Genomic DNA, 18951 nt, shown 5'->3' on the forward strand with positions numbered 1-18951 from the left:
AACTTGGAAGTAGCGTAAAAAGGATCGGATATCATGCATGCGCGCTCTGTCAGAATGTGCCCAAGTTTTAAATAGGACATATTTTTGGTTTTGTTTCGTATTGATTAAAATATTTCAAAAATTAGTAAAATGAGAATACTCTGAAATCAGCGATCAATATACGTGCAGAGACGATCCCTTGGCTCCACTTATGATCAAAATAATGATATATATATATATATATATATTTTTTTTTTTTTTTTTTTTTTTTTAGCTATTCGTATGTATTTCAGAATATAATGTTCCTTAAATTTCTAAGAATTTCACGGACTTTATAGAATTTTTTTTAGCTTACTGATTACAACGAGGGGCTCGCTTGAGCAGGGTCAACCCCAGAAAAAATAGCCTGTTAAATTTTATGAAATTAGTTTTTTAACAAGGGATTAGTGCGATTTCTTCATCCTAGCCGCCTCTAGCATTCCCCTCGTTACAACTCTGTTGTAGCGGTGGTATTTGTCCCACTTGCCGAGCAGGCACTGCGTTAGCCAGTTCCAGTTGTTTTCGGATCAAGGCATATCAGGTAATGAGGCAACAGCCTCCAGCGCGATTTTTTGGAGAAAGGAGTGGCACATTTTCTCCATATACAAAGCAAGGTCAAATTCGCAGATTACTCTATAAATAGTAAGTAATCTGCGGGTAAAATTAAGATTTGGGTGAGCGCGCGAAGTTCAAGATTTGCCCCAGCACTGAAATCATCGTCTGATATACGGTACACCACCGCTAAGGAAACTATATTTTATTTCAGCGCTTTGTGTAGTTTTTACGATTTTAAATATTTTATTAACTTTTAATTATATATTAATATAAAATTTATATATTAATATAATAAATTATTTCCCGATAATTTTGTCTGAGCCATTAAAGGCAAAATTATCGGATTGGTTAGTTGATTTGGTGTTTAACGGTAATCATCTTTACTGTTAAAGATTATTTTCAAGTTTTTATTCAGTTTGGGATTTTAAGCTACTTTGGTTAATTAAAAAGCTTAAATATTAAGTTTTTTTTTTATTTGTAAATTTTATTATTAATGTACAGTGTATGTATTTTTTGGAAGTTTTGATTTAGTTTGCTTATTGTAATGAGATTTTTCTGCAATTGTGTACAATATTGATTAAAATTATTTTTAAATAAAATAAGAAGTTAAAACTGGGAAAAATGATGCTGCTGAAAGAATTAAAAAGTTAAAAATTAAATGCAAGTAAAACATAATTTAACACCCTGTGCTTATATCAGTTATTATTGTATAAGGCAATGGTCAGGCCACACCTAGAGTACTGTATACAGGTCTGGAGGCCTCATTTCAAGAAGGATGTAGAGCTGCTGGAACGAGTACAGAGAAGGGCAACAAGATTAGTGAATGGAACAAAGGGGTGCTCTTACGAAGAAAAGGCTTAAGTTTTGCAAATTATAGTGTCTGGAGACTAGGCACCAGCGAGGTGATCTGATAGAGGTGTATAAAGCCTTGAATGGTTTGAGCATGCTCAATGCTGATGGGATTCTTCCTCTAGCTCAGAATAATCACCTGAGAGGGCATAAATTCAAATTGAGGAAAGACAGATGTAGGATAGACGTGCGGAAATTTGCCTTTAGCCAGCGGGTGGTTGGTTGGTGGAACAGACTTCCATCCTTTGTAGTGGAGGTTGGTAGCCTAAATAAGTTTAAGGCTCAGCTGGACAGGTATTTTGAACGAACAGAGGGGTGAAGTGGGTTTTTTTTTTTTTGGCTGATGCTGCATAAGCTTGCTTTCTTGCATCAAATGCCTCTACTAATGCTAATTATATTGTCATCCCAGGGGCTCACATCTGATGAGTATGGGCTTGGCACACCCAGGGTCCTGAGCTGGATATCATCATTCTGCTCTTTCTTGGTGATTCCCCTTTTGACTCTCTCTCTCTCTCTCTCTCTCTCTCTCTCTCTCTCTCTCAGGGTAACTTGGGAATGTGTTGTTGTTTTTTTTTGGCTGGTGCAGCATAAACCTCTGGCTTCCTTGCACCATATAGCTAGTAATAATCCTACCTGGCGTATCCAGGTATCATCGTAAAGGGAGGGCATGAGGGCATGGTGACATTGCTTGAGTTTTATTTATTTATTTTTTTTTTAGAATGCCTCCTGCATTCTCTTTAATTTCAAATTTTTGGTTAAGGGGGGCATAAATTGCCACATAACACGCTTTTCTTTAGTGATAAATCACTCAGTGCCACGTAGGGTCGTCTCAAATAGTGTACACCATCAGGCTTAATCGGAAAGGGGATTAGGAAGTCTATAGTACCCAGTCAACAATTCTTCAATGAGCCCAGCCCTTGAACAGTTCTGGGCCTTTAAATTAAATTAAATTCATTTTGAAAAATTGACAAAAATATTCTACAAATTTAAATAATAAAAATGTTTTTTTATTTTATTAATTTTTTATTGATTGATTTGTTAATTTTTAACCCTGACATGTAAGTGGGTGTACGCATGCACACACACACACAAATGAGCATCCACACATACAAACCCAAGGGAGTATCATGCACTTTGCTCCAGGGACCATATTAGCTCTCAATTCCCCTGTACGTTTTCCCCATTTCCTTAATTACCATTAACAATGACTGTTTTATTTTTAAATATGGTATACCCTCTGCTTTTTTTTTAACAACTACAATAGCATTAAATTGGATACAATGTGTACGTAATAGCATCGTGCTCTTTTGATCCAGAATTAATAACATTAAACTTCAAATAATTAAAAGGCATAATATAAAAATAGAAACTAGGTTAATAAATCACTGCTAATAAGACCTTATTTTCATAATTGTATATACATAAATATTTATACAATTATGAAAATATCCTTTATTAGTGGATATCACAATTAGTCATTTGACTTTTTGACATTTTGATTTGGTAAATAATGGTTAATGAAGCAAAGCTGTACTGAGGATGCAGATATCCAGTTAGAGGTGTAATTCCATTTTAAAAAATGCTGATATGGATCTTAAACTTCAAGAAGTTTAAGCTCAAATAAACAAGATAAATCTGTGATGGTCATGGGTCTCTTTTCTGAAAGGACACAAGATGACAGTTGCTTCTTACTTAGAATTTGAAAAAATTAAAAATGCATGTCTAATGTTTTATTATATGTTAGTTTCGGTTTGTTTTTGATTATAGTAAAAACTGAAAAATAAATGTAATTAGTCTGGTAAGAATGATATGGCATTGAGGGAAGTTGGTCATGTTTAACTGAGTCATGACACTCACTTCACATAGAAAAATAGGCATTTTAAGCCATTGCACAGTGTTGTGCAATATCTGGCCTCGGTGCTGTTAGTCCTCTTCTAATCTCTCATTTCTTTTCATTTTTACAGGATACAGAATGACACATCATCCATGGAATAGCCGAAGAGCAAAAGCAAACTCAAAGACCAGGCAAAAGAGGCTACGGCTTCATACTCGAGAAAAATTGAGTAAAAGTCCTGTCGGATGTAAAAGACAGTAAGTTTGGAATTAATTACAATTTTAGTATATATAATTTTATAATTAATTTAATTAATGCATTAAAATGCATGTATAGAAAAATAAATGCAATAAGGGCAAGATTTTTTACTATTTTTATTTAAATTTAGATTATCCCGAAGGAATTCTACTTCAGAAATAGTTAAAAAGAAACCATATCAGCCAACAAGGGAAAGTAAGCATAATTTGATTTCACTTTGAAATTTTTTACTTTTAGCCTGCGAAACAGGAAATATAATATATATATTATAATACAAAATATTAGACATTATTTTTTATGTAGTTCTATCATTTAATAATTCTTTTCTTTACCCTGCATAATATATTATCAATATTTAATGAACAAAGTATTACATAACAATTTTATATATAAAGTAAAATGAATTAATTTCTTTTTTTTTTCTTTTTTCACAGTAGACCCAAGTTCTCATTCTCATCAAGGTGTGTAACATTTTTTTTTTTTTTTTTTATAATCAACCTTTTATTAAGTTACAGTAGTTAACAGTAATTAAATGTTCCTATTCATTTTTGAAATATCATGAACATGTTTCTTTAAACAAACTTATTGCATAAATTAAATATTCTTTTAATTATGTTTGTTTAAAAATGCTTCCTGTATATAAACAATTCCTTTTTGTGAAAAAATTTGTGATTCTTATTTTACAGTATTCCTTGGAGGGTCGTGCAATCCAACAACGTGGAGAAAAGAGATAGCCATTCCTTTCTTAAACAGAAAGAAAATTAGCTACTTCAACCCTGTAAGTTCAGCAGAAAGCAATTTTGTGCTTTATAAATAAAACAGAATCTATTCAATTGAAATGTGCTTGTGTATAAAAATATACTGTTCATTTTTATACACAAAAAATTTCACTGTTTTTTAAAATAAAAAACTTCATACTTTTTAAATAAATTTGATTTTTATTTAAAACACTTCACTGAAGAAAATTGCTCATATTCTTATGTTCCTTCATGTCTATGTCAAACTTGGGTATCCTTTTTAAACAAATGATTTAAATTTCAGATACAGTGTCAAAACCATGAAAAATGAAATGCATGAAAAATATTTATTTTTTCAAGTTAGTTCAGTATGAGGTAACTACAGGTTTTGAAGAGAAAGTTACTCCATGTGAATGTTGTCTGGAATATTGGCATCATGCTTTACTTTGGGTAATGCACTGAATTGATAAACTCTGTTCTTGAGATATCTCCATATACCTGGAGTCGCACAGATTAAGGTTGATAGGAAAAAGTAGCCAAGCATTAGCATAATGCCAAGAAATCATTGGTCATCTTTAAATGTGGCAAAAAGCAACTATTTTAACTTCAAAGCAATGGTGGAGCAATATCCTGTATAAAAACAGTTGAGCCCACTTATCCTCTGTTGCAGGGTATAAGTAGGCCTGACATTATTGAGCAGTTATGAAGAAGAGTGCAATAGCATATGCTGTTTGAGTGAATCGTGGTTCAAGCCCATGACTTCTAAATATGATTTAATGATTTTATTCATAATTAATTGTAAACTCCTTTGTGCTAGAGTATAAATGGCATTGGAGAGAGAATTAGAGATGTTGACCCATAATAGTACATAAATTTTAATGCATTCATAAAAGATTAGTCCATTTATGGAGTTTACTGTGAATCTCCACCAAACAGTAAATGTGGGCATTGGAGAGGAGTTTTGTTGGTAATATGTGCAGACAATGTTCCTTGTATCTGACAATTAAGGGTATTCACACTACTGCATTTAGCAGAAATGAGCCTTCTTCATCTATAAGATGTTGTGAGGCCACATTTCATCCTAGCCAAAAATCAGAGTGAAATAAGTCCATTTTTGGGATCATGCAGAGTTAACTGGTACGGAATGTGAATTTTGTAATGAAACCATTGCAGGAAGGATCAAATAAATTTGCAGATTGCTACCTGTGAAATATTTGATTGTCACAATAATAAAGGCACTAACAGACGAATATGAATTTCAAGTGATTATGATTAATAATAGCAATTTTGTCAGCAGTGGATGTCACAATTGGTTAGTATCCTTTGCCAGCTTTAGAAAAGCACCTCTAACCAATTTTGGGAAAGAAAACTGCATTTTAAGTTTTTTAATTGGGATCACTCCTGAAGGTGCAGCCACAGTATTACTATTGCACAGTATAAAAGAACTTGACAAACAAAGCATAATCTTTCATTTGCAGCATCATGTTGACTTTTACTTGCTTGATTGCATATGATTTTAGTACATGCTTGCTTTTGTATAAATTGGAGCACTGTGTCATTGGTGGAAAGGCACAAAATGTATAAAAAAATGGCTCTGAATCTCATAAATAATACATGAGAGAGAGAGAGAGAGAGAGAGAGAGATACCATGCAAATTGAAAACAGTGCAAGTCTAACAATGCTTAATTACAATATATTTTAGCATTAGTAAGGGCACATGATGTAAGAAAGCAAGCTTATATAGCATCAGCCAAAAAAAAAAAAAAAACCCTTCTCATTTCACCCATCCACTTGCTCCAACTGTTTGTCTAGTTCTGCCTTGAATCTATTTAAGCTATCAACTTCTACAAAGTCAGATGGAAGTTTGTTCCAGCAATCAACCACCCTCAGGCTAAAGGCAAACTTCCGCACATATATCCTACAACTGTCTTTCCTCAGTTTGAATTTATGCCCTCTCAGGTGATTATTCTGAGCAAGAAGAAGAATCCCATCAGCATTGAGCATGCTTAAACCATTCAAGGCTTTATACACCTCAATCAGATCACCTCGCAGGTGCATAGTCTCCAGACACTGTAATTTGCAAAACTTAAGCCTTTCTTTGTAAGAACAACCCTTTCTGCTCTTCTCTGTACTCGTTCCAGCACCTCTACATCCTTCTTAAAGTTATGCCTCCAGACCTGTATACAGTATTCAAGGTGTGGCCTGACCACTGCCTTATACAAGGGGATAATCACATCCTTATCCCTGCTAGAAAAATTCCTGTATATCATTGACAAGACACCATGAGCTACTCTTGCAGACTGTCTGCACTGCTCAGAAAACTTCATATCTGCCTGCACAATTACCCACAGGTCCTTTTCATTCTCTACCACGGTCAGTGTAGTGCCACACATTTGATACGTTATTCTGGGATTACTGCTTCCTGTATGCAGCACTTTCCATTTTTCAATTTTAAACTGCAGTTGCCACCTCTCAGCTCATCTGCTGAACTTTTCTAGATTCTGTTGCAGCAGCAGCATACTGTCATTAGTGTCATTAACAACCCTGCCGACCTTTATATCATCTGCAAACTTGGACATTAAGCCTGATATACCATCATCAATATCATTAATAAATACAGAAAACAACAATGGACCCAACGCTGAACCCTGGGGTCTCCACTAATAACGATAGTCCATGAAGAGCAGTGTCCATTGATTATCACTCTGTCTTTTCCCACTCAAATTATCCCTTTATCCATAGCAGCAATTTTCCTCCAATGCCACACTGCTCCAATTTCTGGAGCAGTCTTCCATGTGCAACAGTATCAAAGGCCTTTCTAAGATCCAAATATATGATATCAAAATTATTCTTTGCATCCGGTTCCTTTGGGACTACATCATAGTATCCAATCAAATTGGTCAGACAAGACTTCCCCTTAAACCCAAGCTGTGTCAGAGCTATAACTGAAATCTTGTCTAGATGATCCTACAATGCTTCTTTAACTAGTGCCTCCACTAATTTCCCCTGGAACAGAAGTTAAACTAACAGGTCTTTAATTACTTGTGTCGCTCTTTGATCCTCCTTTGTGAATTGGAGTCACATTTGCACATCTCCAGTCTATGGGTACCTCCCTTGAGTCCAATGGAAGCTGTCATAATTATGGCTAAGGGTTTGCCTGCTTCATTTGCTGCCTCCTTTTATATAACTGGATAGATCCCATTCACCCCAAGTGCCTTTCTTATGTTTAACTTTAACAATTTCTCCTCCACTTTCCTCTCAGTTATTGCAAAATCATCTAGCTCACTGCCAGAGTTTAATTCACCTCTGGCATTCCCCTCCCTGAATAACTCCTCATGAGTGAATGTAGATGCAAAATACTCATTTAGTTTGTTAGCTACCTGAGTAAGATCATCAACAGTTGAACCATCACTATCCAGTGGACCAATCTGTTTCATCCCCTTCCTTTTAGAGTTTACACAAGTAAAGAACTCTTTGCTGTTTTTCTTTGCATCTTTTGCCAAGGATTTTTTGGTAATCTGCCTTGGCCTGCCTAACCTCCTTTGTGACTTGGTTACAGACCAGCTTTTATCTATCATAGGCTTCCATGTAACCTGTTAATTTATATGTATCCCATGCATTTTTCTTCTCTGCCACATGTCTCATTAGTTTATCTGACATCCATTTAGGCCTAAACCGTGAACAATATTTCTTAGTTGATATGAAGCCTAGTTGCTTCCAAGATTAATTCTTTGAATGCTTCCCGTTTTGAATTTTCTGTTGGTAACATCATCAGTTGGTTCCACCGTATAGAATTTAAATACTGTCTCAGACCTCCATAGTTGCCTTTATGAAAGCAAAAACCCTTCCTCTTTCCCCTGATGTTAGTTACCTCTTTGAGTAAATCCTACTTGAGCACACTCTGGTGTGCTCAAGTGGGATTTACTCTGATGTGCTACCTAGTGGTTCCTTTATCTGCAGATTCTTAATGCATGAAGAAATACTACTGATAATCAGATCAAGAGTATTACTCCCTCTAGTTGCTCCCGAACATGCTGTAGAAAACAATCATACAATAAATCCACAAAAGCCTTGCTTGTGTGTGAGTGACCAAACTACAAATTCAAATCAATATCTGGGAAACTAAAATCCCCTATTATGAGATACTCTGATTTACTAGACCACTAGCCCACTCTATTTCTCTCTACAGTTGTTTATTATACTTATCAGAGTCATTAGGATTATAGCACACTCCTGCTCTCAATTTGCTTTCCCATTGCTTATGTCACACCCTACTGACTCGACACTGCATTGTCCAGCCATGTCGACTGGCTGTACTTCCTTGGATTTTGTGTTTCTTAACTAATAGCATAATCCCCTCTTCCCTTTCTATCCTTCCTGTACACATTGTACTCCCCAAATTCCAGTTCTGCATTCCTTATATCTGTGTGACACCATGTCCCCAATATCCCAACAATATCTGCCTTTGATGTTTTGACCAACACCTCAAATTCATCAAATTTATTTACCAAACTCCTATCGTTGGTGTACACATTTGATGTTGTTTAAATGGATATTTAAAGCTAAAATAAGTGGTGCTTATAAGAACAAAATAATATTATAATAGTATATAATATAATAATCCTTGTTATAAAATCCATAACTGAAACCTGTAAGTCAAGGACTTACTGTATTTAAGCCGTAAAACCCAGAATTTATAGATTTCGGTAAACTAAATGAGGGTGGATTTTGAATCTAAAGGACTAAAATGATATCCACCTTCATCCTAGCAAAAAGAGAGTGTAATTGGTGCATTTTTGGGATATGTGGAATTAATGAGGATATCTTTTAATTAGTGAGGATATCTTATAATTTAAAAAACTAAGTGAAGATATCTTTTGACACTAAATAAAAAATTAAATGAGGATATCTTTTTTCTTGTGCAGTGGTACAAGCTAGATGATGTATTGAAAATTGGATTGGATAGTTGCAACCTGGATACAAGAAAATTTTATTTCAGCTGAGAGTTATGAACTGAATAACTAACTTGCAACCCAATCTTTTACTGGAGCACATGTGTACATTTTGGGACAGGGTTAGACAAATACATAAGTCAAGTGGCAGATTTTAAAAAAAAAAAGTCATAATTTTTGCCTTATTAATACTACTACTGGCTTGCATAATGTAGTGTTCTTCTTCCCAACAAAGTGTACCATGTGAATTTGTAGAGTTGATGATTTTAAAACAGGAATTTTTACTAGAAGTATCACAGAATGTGAAGTGATATTCTTAACAGTAATTATTCAAATTATACTGTGTATTCAAAATGATGTAATGATTAAAAGTCAGTTTTTCTATTGTCGTGTTCAAGGGATGAGTTAATAAACAATTGTTCATGATTGCTTGTGCACTGGCCATGGTGTTTTAATTCAGTAAAATTTCAGTTAATTATCTTGATAGTTGAACTTCATAAATTATATATTAGCGTATTAATTTTATAATAGTTTTACTTTTTTTTTCTTTTTTTTTTGTTATATAGCAAGTAAAAGAGTGGAAACCAGAATTAATTGAAAAGGAAAGTGAAGCCAAAGAGGTAGATATATTTTTAATGTTATTTGCTTTAAAATCCATAGAAAAACAAAATAAAATTCAAAGTCACTACAGTTTATTTCCTCTTTCTGAATAATTTAATGGCAGATATTGTAGTGAACTTTTTTTTTTCCCACTAATGATATGAATATTAGTGACATTATGTATATAAATTATTTCGTTATGCTAGTCATTTGTGACAGTCTGACCAGATATTTAATTTTCACCATCAATAATTGAGATGCTGCTTAGGCAATGGAAAAATTTTGCAGCTTTGTCAGAATTATTCATTATCTCTGTTGCCAGTGTCTTACTCTACATTGTATAACTGAAGGGTTAGAGGGACCCAGAGTGTTGGTTTGGCATAGTTCCTAAAGAGTAAGGGGTGGAGTGTTCATGAATCTTATGGGAAGGGAGGGGGTGAGAACTTGTTTTGCTACCAGACAGAGACTGACTTTTGACCCTTCAAGGTTTGGGCTTATACTCACATTAGATGACACTGTTATTCATGAGCCAGCCTAAATTTGTAACATCATTATAATATAATTAGCATCACCAAAAGTTGGCTTAGCTATTTATTTAAGACCTAATTTATTTAAGGTACCAATGAGAATTGTTTCAAGACTTACTGGCATCTCATTAGATGACAAGTGATGGATGACCTGTCATTTGACAAGAGACCAGCCAAGCTGACTGAAGAATAATACAGAGTCTAAGTTAGCAGTCAAGTGGTGTATGGAAGAAAAACTTTTTGTTACACATGCCTTCAACACATAAAATGGGCCCCACTTTGTAGCAAAATAATACTGGTTGTGCAATTATATTTCAATGAAAGACAATTAAATAATTGAAAAAATTTTTTTTGTATTTCTGCATCCAGTTTCTCTCTTGGGAATGCTTTTATCCCTTCAGTGACAGAGACCAACTTTTGACCTTCATTCATTTCTAAACTAACATGTTGCAGAATTCAACTGATTAGGGCGACTCTTTTTTAGAATTAATTAATGTAAATCTTTGTAAGATTTGTATGGATGCAGAGCTGCTGCATTTCCTGTTGCAGCTATTATTAAGAATTCCCTCACTTATTTGACCTTACTTGCTTACCAACTGATAAATATGATATTCTGAATGTCTTCTATAACATGGTGTCTAAAAGACAAAAGAATTATGATGATAGAGCTTGAAAAATGTGCAAAATAAATTCATACAAAAGAATAAATTTGACTCCATGAGGCCCTGAAAGTGCAGGGCATGCTTCAACTATACCTGATGTACATGCTTAACAACAGCAGCAATGGGCAAATGGCAAGCTAGTCACAAGCCAAAGTTACAGAGCCTTAAAATTAAATGTGTCAAGGATGGCAATTTCAAGGTTATAACAACATCAGAAGATAACTGAAGTGTCTCAAAGGCAAATTCTCAAGGTTAGTCAAGAGGTACATTTTAGGAGGACTGCCATCCCACACAAATAGCAGTACACCTTAGGGTGAAGACAATCAAGCAGCTGCTATTGTAAGATTTCAATACATGTGAATCTTACAGTAATAATACTCTTTGCAGAATATCATAGAATTCCATTGAGTAGACAGCATGTTATTATTTATTTTTTGATATTATTTAATATTTGTAATTCAACATTTAGGCATTAGCATATTTACAACTATATCAGGAATAATATGTTAGCATTAGTAGAGGCATATGATGCAAGAAAGCAAGCTTATGCAGCATCAGCCAAAAAAAAAAAAAAAACCACTTCCATTTCACCCCACAGTTTGTTCGAAAAACTTGTCCAGCTGAGCCTGAAATTTATTTAGGCTATCAACTTCCACAACAAGGGATGGAAGTCTGTTCCACCAACCAACTTCCCGCTGGCTAAAGGCAAATTTCCGCACATCTATCCTACATCTGTCTTTCTTCAATCTGAATTTATGCCCTCTCAGGTGATTATTCTGACTAAGAGGAAGAATCCCATCGGCATTGAGCATGCTCAAACCATTCAAGGCTTTCAGATCACCTCGCCAGACACTGTAATTTGCAAAACTTAAGCCTTTCTTCATAAGAGCAACTCTTTGTTCCATTCACTAATCTTGTTGCCCTTCTCTGTACTCTTTCCAGCAGCTCTACATCCTTCCTAAAATGAGGCCTCCAGACTTGTATACAGTACTCAAGGTGTGGCCTGACCATTGCCTTATACAAGGGAATAATCACCTCCTTATCCCTGCTAGAGCTAGAAAAATTCCTGTATATCATTGACAAGACACCATGAGCTACTCTTGCAGCCCGTCTGCACTGCTCAGAGAACTTCATATCTGCCTACACAATTACCCCCAGGTCCTTTTCATTCTCTACCACTGTCAGTGTAGTACCACAGAGTTGATACATTGCTCTGGGGTTGCTGTTTCCCATATGTAGTACTTTACATTTGTTAATGCGCCTCCATAGCCAGGTGGGTTGGAGCAGCAGTGCGTAGCACACACTTCTTGATTAGACCGGGGTTCAAGCCCGTGACCACCAAATATGGAGGATGCGGTAGGTCAGGGAATGACCACCACATATCCCCAGCCCAGATAAAGGGTGAGGGTTGGCATCAGGAAGGGTATCTGGCCGTAAAAAATTTCATGCCAAAACATTAAAAATGCTGACCTCATATATATAATGGGAAAAAGGAGAGGACAAAAAAAAAAAAAAAAATGTTACACTTCATTTGCCACCTCTCAGCCCATCTGCTCAACCTTTCCAGATCCTGTTGCAGCAGCATAACATCTGTAGTAGTCTTGAGTCCAAAGAAGCTCTCATAATTATGGCTAAGGGTTTGCTTACTTCCTTTGCTTCCTCCTTTAATATAACTGGATAGATCCCATCCACCCCAGGTGCCTTTTTTAACAATATATATGTTTAAATGTTAAATTGGATTTTACATTCTATGTAAAATTGAAACCATGACATTAGTTAGTGCATTTGTATCATTACTACATAGTTGAATTTTTTAGACAAACCCAAATTTGTACATTGCCATCATTACTCGACTGAAAATAAGTAACAGTAGTCTACTCTAACAGGGAAGTGTTACTTTTATGAATTATAAAGAGGGCTACACGTGAAGTCACACTGATTTTGCAATATGAGATGTTGCAGTAATGATGCCAATGTACAAACTTTGGTTTGTCTAAAAAATTGAACTATGTAGTAATGATGCAAATGCACTAACTAACATCATAGTTTAGAAGCTTTCTGCCCCGAAATATTATTAATCTAAGAAATACACCTTTTGGCATCTCTCGTATTGTGTAAATAAGTCACAAATGTGTTGTCTCCCCTTATACTCCCTGGGTATCTACCCTGCCAGCTGATGAGAAGGAAAATAGCTTCGAAACAGTGCTGTCTGAGTAGTGGTACTCAACTGAAAATAAGTAGCAGTAGTCTTCTGTATTAGGGAAGTGTTGCTTATTTGAAGTATAAAGAGAGCAACTCATCGTGAAGGATTTCACAATAGGAGATGTTACAATAATGATGCCAATGTACAAACTTCAGTTTGTCTAAAATATTCAACTATGTAGTAGTAGTAGTGGTGGTGGTGGCATGTGATGCAAGAAAGCAAGTGTATAAGCTTATGTAGCATCAGCCAAAAAAAAAAAAAAAAATCACGCCATTCCCTCCAAATGCTTGTCCAGTTCCTCCTTAAATTTATTCAACCTATCAACTTCCACAACGACAGATGGAAGTTTGTTCCAGCAATTAACCACCTGCTGGCTAAAGGCAAATTTCCGCACATCTGTGTAATGATTCAAATACCACTAACTAATATTGGTTTGAATTTTACATAGTTTGAGGCTTTCTGCCCTCAAATATTATTTATATAAGCTGAGTTTATTAGAAACAACAACAAAAAAAAAAAAGGTTGCATTTGATATTCACTTATTTAGAGTGAAACATGAGAAATAGTCCTCTAAAAAAATCAAAACAAATCACCCATACAATGAAGTAAAGTCAGATCAGTGTAGAGTTAGTTGCTTACTTTTATGCAACTCTTATTAATACTGCTAAAAAAGCAAAATTAAATGAAAAGAATTCTTTTAATGTATCTTAATGTTTTTCTTCAGCATAAATTTACTCTGCATGTAATTTTTTTTAAATGTCTGAGCAAGGTTGTAGGGGGCCCATTTTGACTTGTTTTGCTATTTCATATTCAAAATGTGTCCTATTCACTCAAGAATATACCCTTAATTTTTTTAAATTTAATTTGATGTGCCCTTAACTTTTAGGGTAATTTTTTGCTGCACTTTCTCCATTAAAAATTTGAGAGGTCTCTGTGGAAGATGGTTAGAATGACCTTCAAAGGGACCATATCTTATATGTTTTCATGTGATTTCCAGTGGGTTAATAAAAATAAGGAACTGTACTCACCCTGTATAAATAGGATGAGTACAGTAGCATTAAACAGGAAGAGTTGCTTTTTCTCCTACATCAGAGAAAAAAAAAAGTTCTAGGAAATCAGAGGTCACCTGTGTGATTTTGAATTTATTGGATTTTCTTTGAGACCTTATAATCAATTGGAGCATTGTTCAGAAAGGTTCTACTCACGCAGGACTGATTTTTAGACTTTGAATAACAAGCCCATATTGAATTTTTTGACCTTTCAAATGTGACTATCTATGAAGATAACACAATTTGACTATTAGCAAAATACATTACATTATCTTTGTAGACAGAGGTGTGAATGTTATCTGTATAGTATTGGCACATCTGTTAAGCATTGAGTAACCATTAGACATTGGTTTCTTCTTTTCATGATGAATTTTTTTAAGTAAAAATATTATCTTGTTTGCTTTCCTTATCTTCCTGTTATCTACATGCTAACTCGGTAAATAAGTTTTTTAATGTATCATTTTGCTTTTCCACCTAGCAACTAACTGGTTAAATATAGGTATTTGATAATCTAGGATGTGCAATCACTCTTTATGATAACTGCTATCACTGTATTACCCCTTAAACTCTTTGCTACACAGTTGCGGACATATTCATTTGTCTCCCCTCCCCCTCCTCTCCAATGTTAAATCTAACATTTAGCTCTACAACTCAATGTGGAATCCATCATTTAAATTGCACAGGTGTTATTTTGTGTACTTGACAATATTTCTCATCTGTTAGTGATCCACCTGTCAATATATAGATGAATAAATTCATCTGTTTGACCAATATAATTTAAAATTTTTATCATTTTTTTAATCATATTTTTTTATTCTAAATGAAAAATGAAGTAGATTCAAATAGATGAATTTTATTTAAAAAGTCTTGTATTTTCAGAATGCAAAAGTCCTGTTTTTTGTAATTGACAAGTTGACAAAAGCTGTGGCATCCATCATTGAAGTGGCATACATAGCAGGTACTCAGTCTTTCTATAGGACTTCACTTTTTATAGAGATTTTTATTACTGGCTGCATTTATGTTCTGTTTAGTAGTGTAGTGGACATGTAGGTTACTGACAATACCTCATCAACTAGACACCTACAGCATGCCTATTTATGAATACTACTCATTAAATGTCTGTTTTTTTCTATTCTCTGGTCATTATCATTTTAAGAACTTCAAAATTACACCATATTCATTTATCTTGAATTTTAGAAAAGCTTTTAATATCATGGCACATGAAGACTACTGTACAAATTGAGCAGCATGGCATTAAGGGAAAGTTGCTACAATGGATAAAAGGATGGTTGAGTGGGAAAAGACAGTGGTAATCAATGGGCACTGCCCTTCATGGACTAATGTTATTAGTGGAGTCTCCCAGGGTGTTGGGCCCATTGTTGTTTTCAGTATTTATCAATGATATTGATGAAGGTATGTCAGGATTAATGTCTAAATTTGCAGACGATATGCAGGTTGGCAGGGTTGTTAATGACAGTAATGATAGTACACTACTGCAACAGCATCTGAAAAAGTTGAGCAGATGGGCTGAGAGGTGGCAACTGAAGTTTAACATTGACAAATGTAAAGTACTGCATATGAGTAGCAGTAACCCCAGAGTACACCATATCAACTGGGTGGTACTATGCTTGGGGTAGAGGAGAATGAAAAGGATCTGGGGATAATTGTGCAGTCAGATATGAAGTTTTCTGAACAGTGCAAGAGTAGCTCATGGTGTCTTGTCAGTGATATACAGGAATTTTCCTAGCATAAGAGGGTGATTGTACCCTTGTATAAGGCAGTGGTCAGACCACACCTTGAGTACTGTATACAGGTCTGGAGGCCTCATTTTAGGAAGGCTGTAGAGCTGCTGGAATGAGTACAGAGAAGGGCAGTGAGATTTTGGTGAGTGGAACAAAAGGTTGGTGTTACCAAGAAAGGCTTAAGTTCTGCAAATTGCAGCTTAACCCTCAATCCATTCAAGGTCTTGAATGGATTGAGCAAGCTCAATGCTAATGGGATTCCTCCTCTTGCTCAGATTACTCACCTGAGGGAGCATAAATTCAAATTGAGGAAAGACAATTGTAGAATAGATGTGCCAAAAATCACCTTTACCAACGAGTACGAGCCAGCCAGTTGATAGTTGGAACAAACTTTCATCTGTCATAGTTGGAGGTCAGCAACTTAAATAAGTTTAAGGCAGAACTAGACAAACATTTGGGGTGAATAGATGGGTGAAATGGGAAGGGTGTGTTTTTTTTTTTTTTTTTTTTTGGCTGATGCTATATAAGCTTGCTTTCTTGCGTCATATGACCTGCTAATACTAATCATGATGATATTTATTTTTTTCTTACATATTGTATAAATATTTTTTAAATTTCATAAGTTAATTGATCACCCTGTCTTGTGAACACATTGGTTGCTTACATCATCCCATCATTCATATGATTAAAGTACAGGTTTGTATGAATATTTTCGGCCAATTTTTTTTTTTTTTTTTTTGGCTTTAAATTAAACTAGTAATGTTTTAAAAATGTGGAGTAAAAAACTTATGTTAAAAAAAAAAACAACAGAAAATTGATGTAGCTGTATTTTGGCCCTAATGTGTGATGTAAATGAATAAAAACATAAGTCTAAGGGGATTTTGGGGCTAGTACCCTTGAATCCTGTTAAACTAATAAAATAACCTGACAGCTGCCAACTCTCGTGGAATAGAACCTTGTAAATCCATCAACATTGCTGGATTTATGATTTATTTTAAACATTGCCAAATTTTTGAAACCCAATTAATGCAATAGCCCTGTTGTGACGTGTTCAAACATCAGCTTCTGTAAAAAAATGGCCAAATATTCCAATTTTTTTTAAATGATGGCAAAACATCAAACATCATTTCAAAAAAATATTAGTCAATGCATTAATATGGTTAATCACATTATTAATAATTAATACAATAGAGCAAATACTAGTGGGATACACTTTGTCAAAACTTCTTGAAGCAATCTGTTTCCCAAGCTCCTCTGTAATGTATTTCACTGCTTTCTCTTAAATATGGCTGACTGCCATTGTTATTCAAACAGTACATATATAAAATTTTAAAGTAAACAGTTGTTTTTAACTTAGTGTTATGCTAGGGAAAGTTTCTTAAGGTAGTCAGAATAAAATAAATTTTCTGTTTATACTCCACCTCGGGATGACCTTAAGATCAGAGGAGTTCACATGTCAGATGGCCAGAATACAAGAAAACAGCATCACTGTATTTAGTAGTCATATGGGCTTGAACTTTGGTCACCCAAATGAATGTACACTTTACCTTTTGGCTATGACTTAAATTGCAAATCTACAATTGAGAAATATGCATATACAAAGTGATTTCTGATATCACATCACTATAAATGCAAACTTAATAATAAAAAATTAAACCACATAAAAAAAAAAAATCAGCCTGTGTACCCTGTATGCATGAAAGACATTTTATTTTATGTGAAAACATCTATGGTGGCACTAGAATAAAACTGTTTAAATTTTTGAATGGTTTGATTGAAACTTATATACTTACTTACACTACTCAGAAGGTTGATGTTGATCAAAATCTTGAGAAGCAGATTTTATTAGTCTGCATTTTATTTTTGCATAATATTACTACCTGCTGCTTACTTTACTGAATCAACGTTAGTGACTGAGTTGGCGTCTTTTAGGAAGTGACATCATTTCCATATCTTAGTATGAACTTACTCTACCAAATCAACATTAGTGACTGAGTTAGCATCATTAGTGCCATTTAGGAAGTGATGTCATTTGCATCATTTAAAATCTAACAGTCACCTAATAGGAAGTAACATCAATTGCGTCATTTCCATATCTTAGTATGAACTTACTCTACCAAATCAACATTAGTGACTGAGTTAGCATCATTAGTGCCATTTAGGAAGTGATGTCATTTGCATCATTTAAAATCTAACAGTCACCTAATAGGAAGTAACATCAATTGCGTCATTTCCATAAAAAATTTCATTATCAATCAATTGTCATTTCCATAAAAAAATTTTGTAAACAGTCAATTACGTAATTTTCTTAAGAAAATTTAGTTACCAATCGGTTTTACTCTAGTGCCACCATAGATGTTTCCACATCAAAAAGCAATGCATGTTTAAAATTGAAGGTGTTACTGCAGATTTTCTTCATTATTGTTAAGCAATTAAAATATATCACGGTGAATTGTTAAGAAATTAAACTATATCACCGTGTAAACACTGATATAGTTTAATTGCTTAACAATTCATTTCATTACAGGCATTATTACAATTTAGTTATTTAAGTTGATTCTCATTTTTTATTATGATGTTGTTTGGAATTGCCAGTGAAATATAAAATTTTGCTTCTTGCTTTGTTTTATATATTAAAGCACATGTTTATTTTTGCCACAGGGCCTTGAGTTGATACTGTATACTTGATAAAATATCACATATGCTCCATTCAGAAAAGCAAACCTATAAATTCTGCCCCCTACAGGGGGAAAGAATTTATAGGCTTGCTTTTGCCTTTGCAACTACAGCTGGATTTAGTATTAGTAATGGCAGACGATGCAAGGAAGCACGCTTATACAGCATCAGCAAAAAAAAAAAAAACACCCATCTCATCTGCCTAATAATTTACCTCATTCTTTCTTAAATTTATATAAACTACCCACCTTCACAACACCAAATGAAAGTTTTGTTCCCACAGTCAGTC

At 34.4% G+C, this 18951-nt stretch overlaps 1 protein-coding gene across 4 annotated transcripts in view; it reads left to right on the plus strand.

Moving 5' to 3' along the window:
• Positions 1 to 18951, plus strand: part of LOC150083864 (uncharacterized) — a 56071-nt gene that overhangs the window by 31159 nt on the left and 5961 nt on the right. For all 4 annotated transcript variants that reach the window (XM_090374908.1, XM_090374909.1, XM_090374906.1 and 1 more), the window contains exons 2-7: positions 3387 to 3513; positions 3645 to 3709; positions 3949 to 3975; positions 4201 to 4292; positions 9770 to 9823; positions 15124 to 15202. In XM_090374908.1, the coding sequence (XP_090231034.1) occupies positions 3395 to 3513; positions 3645 to 3709; positions 3949 to 3975; positions 4201 to 4292; positions 9770 to 9823; positions 15124 to 15202 (436 nt within the window). In that variant the 5' untranslated portion in view covers positions 3387 to 3394. The remainder of the gene's footprint in view (positions 1 to 3386; positions 3514 to 3644; positions 3710 to 3948; positions 3976 to 4200; positions 4293 to 9769; positions 9824 to 15123; positions 15203 to 18951) is intronic.

The sequence above is a fragment of the Mastigoproctus giganteus genome, chromosome 6 (assembly GCF_048544385.1).
Source record: "Mastigoproctus giganteus isolate SK-2022 chromosome 6, ASM4854438v1, whole genome shotgun sequence".
Taxonomy (NCBI): Eukaryota; Metazoa; Arthropoda; class Arachnida; order Uropygi; family Thelyphonidae; genus Mastigoproctus; species Mastigoproctus giganteus.